General features: G+C 43.2%; 1 protein-coding gene across 1 annotated transcript; it reads left to right on the top strand.

The window, feature by feature from the left end:
- The first annotated feature begins 260 nt into the window (after positions 1 to 260).
- Positions 261 to 2,342, top strand: LOC109886687 (uncharacterized). Its single transcript, XM_031818811.1, has 5 exons — positions 261 to 333; positions 754 to 1,167; positions 1,456 to 1,610; positions 1,812 to 1,888; positions 2,148 to 2,342. Exons 1-4 carry the CDS (start codon positions 297 to 299, stop codon positions 1,836 to 1,838), a joined length of 633 nt encoding a protein of 210 aa, XP_031674671.1. The 5' UTR covers positions 261 to 296; the 3' UTR covers positions 1,839 to 1,888; positions 2,148 to 2,342.
- The last annotated feature ends 6,797 nt before the right edge of the window (positions 2,343 to 9,139 follow it).

The following is a 9,139-nucleotide window of genomic DNA, read 5'->3' as shown; positions in this document are numbered from 1 at the left end:
CGTCCTCTGATGCCCATCAGTGTTGCTCAATGTAAACCACCTCAAAGAAGCTGAATGTTTTCCATTGACGTCACCTTTGTTGTGAAACCTGTCGACCTCGATGCTCGACCCTCCTCTTCCTGTCACAATATGGGTTTCAGAGAAAAGGACCTCGAGCTGAAAACTTTCCACTCGATCGAACCAATCGCTGCTCGTATGTCCTTTCATGGTAAAGTGCATCTAGTCATGAACACGGAAATACGCAGCAAAGACCCAGCTACTCTCTGACAGTCACCATCACACCATCAGACCACGAGATGGACAGGCTGTGTGTCGCTCTGATTACATTCTTATGTGAGTAACTTTTTTACTGGGCCTTATAGCTGGATGATAGATGATTACAAGATGTGGTTTTATGGTTGAACAGATTTGTTATCTTATTATTGTGATATTGTGATGACTGTGGTAAATACATGACATTAATATTTTCATGTGGAGAAGTTTATGATGTCAAAGTGACATTCTGTGATTCATCCTAACACTGTTCCTCTGCTACCTGTAGGTGCTGTTTCCTCCAGTCAGTTCATCCTAACACTGTTCCTCTGCTACCTGTAGGTGCTGTTTCCTCCAGTCAGTTCATCCTAACACTGTTCCTCTGCTACCTGTAGGTGCTGTTTCCTCCAGTCAGTTCATCCTAACACTGTTCCTCTGCTACCTGTAGGTGCTGTTTCCTCCAGTCAGTTCATCCTAACACTGTTCCTCTGCTACCTGTAGGTGCTGTTTCCTCCAGTCAGGATGGGATCTCTGCAGCAGAGGTGGAGCTGAGAGTCAGACCAGGAGACAACATCACTCTCTACTGTGACTGTATCATAACTACTGGAGTTCACATTATGTGGAATAGGAACTGTTCTCACAGGTACCAGCCTCCTCTAGTTATTTCAATTTACAACGTTTACCAAAATCTTCAGGAAATGTCTGATAATTCCAACCGTTTCCCTGGATATAATGTGTTGTGGAACCCCTCTAACAACTCCTATGATCTACTGATTGAGAACATCACTGAATCTGACCTGGGACTCTACTACTGTGGGACTGTGGAGAACCAGGTAGTGGATGATGGAGGTAAAGGAGGAATTGAACAGAAAGAGTTGTACCACTATGGAAACATCACCACTAGGATTTCACTTGGTAAGAACAGTTATAATTCTGTCTTTATCTTCTGTCTGTATCTTTGGTGTTATTAATATTGTATCAGTATTGGTGTGTCTGGGTTCCTTTAACGAGAGGTTGAGTTGGGAGGAACGCCAAAGAATGCAACTTATTTTGAATGTACCCTCTGAGACTAATCTAAACTCATCAAATGTCTCCTCAAATTCATGTTTAAACAACCAAGAGTCATGACTATCAATATATTATTGAGAAGGTCTTGATTGTTTCTAATAGTGTAGTTCTGTTTCTGTTTAATGTTGTGTCCAGAAACCAGTCCTCCTGAGTCCTCCTCCTCCTCCCCTCCTCCTGTAGACTGTGGGCTGTGTTGGATGTTGCTGTTCAGTCTGTGTCCTGTGTCTGCTCTCCTCTCCTCTCCTCTCTCCTCTCCTCCACCTGTGTCTACTCCTTCTGCAGAACAACAGGTAAACTCACTCCCTCAGTCAGCATTCACTTATCACTCATTCATGTTTTAAGTCTGGGTAATACTAATCAGTCTAACATATTATTTAAATAATTACCTACGATTTTAACAACAATATGTAAACATCTACTAACTTTTAACTGATGTGTCCTAGTTTAACCTCAAACTTGGTGTTTTAATGTTGATAACTCTTCCTCTGCAGCTCCAACTGAGACTCAGGTTCCTCTGAACAGGACGACCACCAGGGGAAGTGACAGCAGAGAGCAGACTACAGTCAGAGTGGGTGTTGTAGTTTTATTTTGGGTGGCCATCTTGATTTGGAGTCCACGTGTTTGGTAACCCCACGCTATTCACATAGTATTTTTTCAAATGCATTTATAATAACTAAAAACAGAAGAGAGATAGCAACAAAACATATTGTATAATCTTAATGTTTATATTTCAATAATATTAACAGAATATTAAAATAATCTCTCTCTTTCTCTCTCTCCTTCTGACTCTATCTCTCACAATCTCTCTCTCTCTCTCTGTCTGTCAGGAGGAAGGAGACTTGTGTTACGCCTCGTTGGATATCCGTCAGGGACAGAGGAGACCAAAGAAGAAGAAGAGAACCAAGAACTCGGACTTCAGTACCTACTCAGACATCAATACCAGCAGAGTGTGAGACCTATACCAGCCATCAATACCAGCAGAGTGTGAGACCTATACCATCCATCAATACCATCAGAGTGAGACCTATACCATCCATCAATACCAGCAGAGTGAGACCTATACCAGCCATCAATACCAGCAGAGTGTGAGACCTGTACCATCCATCAATACCAGCAGGGTTTGAGACCTATACCATCCACCAATACCAGCAGGGTTTGAGACCTATACCATCCATCAATACCAGCAGAGTGTGAGACCTATACCATCCATCAATACCAGCAGTGTGAGACCTATACCAGCCATCAATACCAGCAGGGTTTGAGACCTATACCATCCACCAATACCAGCAGGGTTTGAGACCTATACCAGCCATCAATACCAGCAGAGTGAGACCTATACCATCCATCAATACCAGCAGTGTGAGACCTATACCAGCCATCAATACCAGCAGGGTTTGAGACCTATACCATCCACCAATACCAGCAGGGTTTGAGACCTATACCAGCCATCAATACCAGCAGTGTGAGACCTATACCATCCATCAATACCATCAGAGTGAGACCTATACCATCCATCAATACCAGCAGAGTGAGACCTATACCAGCCATCAATACCAGCAGAGTGTGAGACCTATACCAGTCATCAATACCAGCAGAGTGTGAGACCTGTACCATCCATCAATACCAGCAGGGTTTGAGACCTATACCATCCACCAATACCAGCAGGGTTTGAGACCTATACCATCCATCAATACCAGCAGAGTGTGAGACCTATACCATCCATCAATACCAGCAGTGTGAGACCTATACCAGCCATCAATACCAGCAGGGTTTGAGACCTATACCATCCACCAATACCAGCAGGGTTTGAGACCTATACCAGCCATCAATACCAGCAGAGTGAGACCTATACCATCCATCAATACCAGCAGTGTGAGACCTATACCAGCCATCAATACCAGCAGGGTTTGAGACCTATACCATCCACCAATACCAGCAGGGTTTGAGACCTATACCAGCCATCAATACCAGCAGTGTGAGACCTATACCAGTCATCAATACCAGCAGAGTGTGAGACCTGTACCATCCATCAATAACAGCAGAGTGTGAGACCTATACCATCCATCAATACCAGTAGAGAGTGAGACCTATACCAGCCATCAATACTAGTAGAGTTTGAGACCTATACCTAGAGTGTGAGACCTATACCTGCAGAGTGAGACCTATACCATCCATCAATACCAGCAGAGTGTGAGACCTATACCATCCATCAATACCAGCAGAGTGTGAGACCTATACCATCCACCAATACCAGCAGAGTGTTAGACCTATACCATCCACCAATACCAGCAGGGTTTGAGACCTATACCAGCCATCAATACCAGCAGTGTGAGACATATACCTGCAGAGTGTGAGACCTATTCCATCCATCAATACCAGCAGTGTGAGACCTATACCTGCAGAGTGTGAGACCTATACCATCCATCAATACCAGCAGAGTGAGACCTATACCATCCATCAATACCAGTAGAGTGTGAGACCTATACCATCCATCAATACCAGCAGAGTGAGACCTATGCCATCTATCAATACCAGTAGAGTGTGAGACCTATACCATCCATCAGTACCAGCAGAGTGAGACATATGCCATCTATCAATACCAGCAGTGTGAGACCTATACCATACATCAGTACCAGTAGAGTGTGAGACCTATACCTGCAGAGTGTGAGACCTATACCATCCATCAATACCAGCAGAGTGTGAGACCTATGCCATCTATCAATACCAGTAGAGTGAGACCTGTACCACCCATCAATACCAGTAGAGTGAGACCTATACCATCCATCAATACCAGCAGTGTGAGACCTATACCATCCATCAATACCAGCAGAGTGTGAGACCTATACCAGCCATCAATACCAGTAGAGTGTGAGACCTATACCATCCATCAATACCAACAGAGTGTGAGATCTATACCAGCAGAATGTGAGACCTATACCATCCATCAATACCAGCAGTGTGAGACCTATACCATCCATCAATACCAGCAGTGTGAGACCTATACCATCCATCAATACCAGCAGAGTGAGACCTATACCATCCATCAATACCATCAGAGTGAGACCTATACCAGCCATCAATACCAGCAGAGTGAGACCTATACCATCCATCAATACCAGCAGAACAGCAGGGCAGGGTCAGGGCAGGCAGAGGTCAGTAACCCAGGGCAGTGTGACAGGGCAGTGTGACAAGGTACAGAAAAGCAGGGCAGGGTCAGGGCAGGCAGAGGTCAGGACAAGCAGAGGTCAGGGCAGGCAGAGGTCAGGGCAGGCAGAGGTCAGGGCAGGCAGAGGTCAAGGCAGGCAGAGGTCAGTAATCCAGGGCAGTGTGACAAGGTACAGAACAGCAGGGCAGGCAGAGGTCAGGGCAGGCAGAGGTCAGGGCAGGCAGAGGTCAGGGCAGGCTGAGGTCAGTAATACAGGGCAGTGTAACAAGGTACAGAACAGCAGGGCAGGCAGAGGTCAGGGCAGGCAGAGGTCAGTAATCCAGGGCAGTGTAACAAGGTACAGAACAGCAGGGCAGGCAGAGGTCAGGGCAGGCAGAGGTCAGGGCAGGCAGAGGTCAGGGCAGGCAGAGGTCAGTAATCCAGGGCAGTGTAACAAGGTACAGAACAGCAGGGCAGGCAGAGGTCAGGGCAGGCAGAGGTCAGTAATCCAGGGCAGTGTAACAAGGTACAGAACAGCAGGGCAGGTAGAGGTCAGGGCAGGCAGAGGTCAGGGCAGGCAGAGGTCAGGGCAGGCAGAGGTCAGTAATCCAGGGCAGTGTAACAAGGTACAGAACAGCAGGGCGGGCAGAGGTCAGGGCGGGCAGAGGTCAGGGCAGGCAGAGGTCAGTAATCCAGGGCAGTGTAACAAGGTACAGAACAGCAGGGCAGTCAGAATGTACAGGAAACCTGCTGGTTGGCTAACGGAGACAAAACAAACCAGCAACAGACAAACAGGAAACCCAGTAATAAATACAGGGATAATGGGGAGAAATGAGTGACACCTGGAGGGGGTGGAGACTCAAGACAGGTGAAACAGATCAGGGTCAGACACCAAATACTGATCATACATGAAAAGGAGCTCAATTTGTCTGAATGAAGAGAAGCAACATCAGAAAGTGCATTTACAGTTGAAGTCAGAAGTTTACATACACTTAGGTTGGAGTCATTACAACTAGTTTACATACACTTAGGTTGGAGTCATTACAACTAGTTTACATACACTTAGGTTGGAGTCATTAAAACTAGTTTACATACACTGAGGTTGGAGTCATTACAACTAGTTAACATACACTTAGGTTGGAGTCATTAAAACTAGTTTACATACACTCAGGTTGGAGTCATTACAACTAGTTTACATACACTTAGGTTGGAGTCATTACAACTAGTTTACATACACTTAGGTTGGAGTCATTACAACTAGTTTACATACACTGAGGTTGGAGTCATTAAAACTAGTTTACATACACTGAGGTTGGAGTCATTAAAACTAGTATACATACACTTAGGTTGGAGTCATTAAAACTAGTTTACATACACTTAGGTTGGAGTCATTAAAACTAGTTTACATACACTTAGGTTGGAGTCATTAAAACTAGTTTACATACACTTAGGTTGGAGTCATTACAACTAGTTTACATACACTTAGGTAGGAGTCATTAACACTAGTTTACATACACTTAGGTTGGAGTCATTACAACTAGTTTACATACACTTAGGTTGGAGTCATTAAAACGAGTTTACATACACTTAGGTTGGAGTCATTAAAACTAGTTTACATACACTTAGGTTGGAGTCATTACAACTAGTTTACATACACTTAGGTTGGAGTCATTACAACTAGTTTACATACACTTAGGTTGGAGTCATTAAAACTAGTTTACATACACTTAGGTTGGAGTCATTACAACTAGTTTACATACACTTAGGTTGGAGTCATTAACACTAGTTTACATACACTTAGGTTGGAGTCATTAAAACTAGTTTACATACACTTAGGTTGGAGTCATTACAACTAGTTTACATACACTTAGGTTGGAGTCATTAACACTAGTTTACATACACTTAGGTTGGAGTCATTACAACTAGTTTACATACACTTAGGTTGGAGTCATTAACACTAGTTTACATACACTTAGGTTGGAGTCATTACAACTAGTTTACATACACTTAGGTTGGAGTCATTACAACTAGTTTACATACACTTAGGTTGGAGTCATTAACACTAGTTTACATACACTGAGGTTGGAGTCATTCAAACTAGTTTACATACACTTAGGTTGGAGTCATTACAACTAGTTTACATACACTTAGGTTGGAGTCATTAAAACTAGTTTACATACACTTAGGTTGGAGTCATTACAACTAGTTTACATACACTTAGGTTGGAGTCATTAAAACTAGTTTACATACACTTAGGTTGGAGTCATTAAAACGAGTTTACATACACTTAGGTTGGAGTCATTAAAACTAGTTTACATACACTTAGGTTGGAGTCATTACAACTAGTTTACATACACTTAGGTTGGAGTCATTACAACTAGTTTACATACACTTAGGTTGGAGTCATTAAAACTAGTTTACATACACTTAGGTTGGAGTCATTAAAACTAGTTAACATACACTCAGGTTGGAGTCATTAAAACTAGTTTACATACACTTAGGTTGGAGTCATTAAAACTAGTTTTTCAACCACACAAATTTCTTGTTAACAAACTATAGTTCTGGCAAGTCGGTTAGGACATCTACTTTGTGCATGAAACAAGTCATTCTACCAATAATTGTTTACAGACTATTTACAGATTATTTCACTTATAATTCACTGTATCACAATTCCAGTGGGTCAGAAGTCTACATACACTAAGTTGACTGTGCCTTTAAACAGCTTGGAAAATTTCAGAAAATAATGTCATGGCTTTAGAAGCTTCTGATAGGCTAATTGACATCATTTGAGTCAATTGGAGGTGTACCTGTAGATGTATTTCAAGGCCTACCTCCAAACTCAGTGCCTCTTTGCTTGATATCATGGGAAAATCAAAAGAAATCAGTCAAGACCTCAGAAAAAAATTGTAGACCTCCACAAGTCTGGTTCATCCTTGGGAGCTTTTTCCAAATGTCTGAAGGTACCACGTACATCTGTACAAACAATAGTACGCAAGTATAAACACCATGGGACCACGCAGCCGTCACACGGCTCAGGAAGGAGATGCGTTCTACCTTCTAGAGATGAACGTACTTTGGTGCGATAGTGCAAATCAATCCCAAAACAACAGCAAAGGACCTTGTGACAATGCTGGAGGAAACAGGTACAAAAGTATCTATATCCACAGTAAAACAAGTCCTTTATCGACATAACCTGAAAGGCCGCTCAGCAAGGAAGAAGCCACGGCTCCAAAACCACCATAAAAAAGCCAGACTACGGTTTGAAACTGCACATGGGGACAAAGATCGTACTTTTTGGAGAAATGTCCTCTGGTCTGATGAGCCAAAAGTAGAACTGCTTGGCCATAATGACCATCATTATGTTTGGAGGAAAAAGGGGGAGGCTTGCAAGCCAAAGAAAACCATCCCAACCGTGAAGCAGGGGGTGGCAGCATCATGTTGTGGAGGTGCTTTGCTGTAGGAGTGTCACGAATTCCGCCGAAGATGGTGCCTCTCCCTGTTCGGGCGGCACTCGGTGGTCTTCATCGCCGGCCTACTAGCTGCCACAGATCCCCTTTCTGTTTCATTTAGTGTTGTCTGATTAGTTGCACCTGTTTCTTGTTTAGGTTTTGGTTTTGGACTATTTAAACCCGGTAGGCCCGCCGGCTTTTGTGCGGGCTTGTTTTCTGTTATTTGATGTGTGTGATTTCTTTGGATGTTATATTTTCCCGTCCTGTTTCGGACTGGGTCTTTTAGCGCCCGTGTGTGTGTGTGGCGTTGACCGACACTGTTGCTTGGGGAATAAACTATCCTCGTATCTACTACCCTGCTCTCTGCGCCAGACTCCTCCTCCCACTACTTCTAGAAGTACATAACAAGGAGGGACTGATGCACTTCACAAAATAGATGGCATCATGAGGGATGAAAATTATGTGGATATATTGAAGCAACATCTCAAGACATTAGTCAGGAAGTTAAAGCTTGGTCACAAATGGGTCTTCCAAATGACCCCAAGCATACTTGATGACCACAATGACCCCAAGCCTACTTCCAAAGTTGTGGCAAAATGGCAAAAGGAAAACAAAGTCAAGGTATTGGAGTGGCCATCACAAAGCCCTGACCTCAATCCTATAGAAAATGTGTGGGCAGAACTGAAAAAGCATGTGCGAGCAAGGAGGCCTACAAACCTGACTCAATTACACCAGCTCAGGAGGAATGGGTCAAAATTCACCCAATTTATTGTGGGAAGCTTGTGGAAGGCTACCCGAACGTTTGACCCAAGTTATTCAATTTAAAGGCAATGCTACCAAATAGTAATTGAGTGTAAACATCTGACCCACTGCTAATGTGATGAAAGAAATAAAAGTTGAAATAAATCATTCTTTCTGCTATTATTCTGACATTTCACATTCTTATAATACATTGGTGAACCTAACTGACCTCAGTCAGTCCAATTTTGACTTGGATTAAATGTTAGGAATTGTGAAAAACTGAGTTTAAATGTACTTGGCCAAAGTGGATGTAAACTTCTGACTCCAACTGTATATCACCTTCCGTTTCGTTGAATGAACTTAATAATGATTACGACCACAGTAACTGCCTTGACAATAGTGGAGCAAGCTTGTGTTTATAAGGGCAGATATTGACTACGGATGGTTTTGTGGAGGCAGACTAGAAAACAATCTGATTACCACC

This window comes from Oncorhynchus kisutch, unplaced genomic scaffold (genome assembly GCF_002021735.2).
Source record: "Oncorhynchus kisutch isolate 150728-3 unplaced genomic scaffold, Okis_V2 scaffold1629, whole genome shotgun sequence".
In the NCBI taxonomy this organism is placed as follows: domain Eukaryota; kingdom Metazoa; phylum Chordata; class Actinopteri; order Salmoniformes; family Salmonidae; genus Oncorhynchus; species Oncorhynchus kisutch.
Note: the sequence above shows the minus strand (reverse complement) of the source record. Positions and strands in the feature narration are given on the sequence as shown.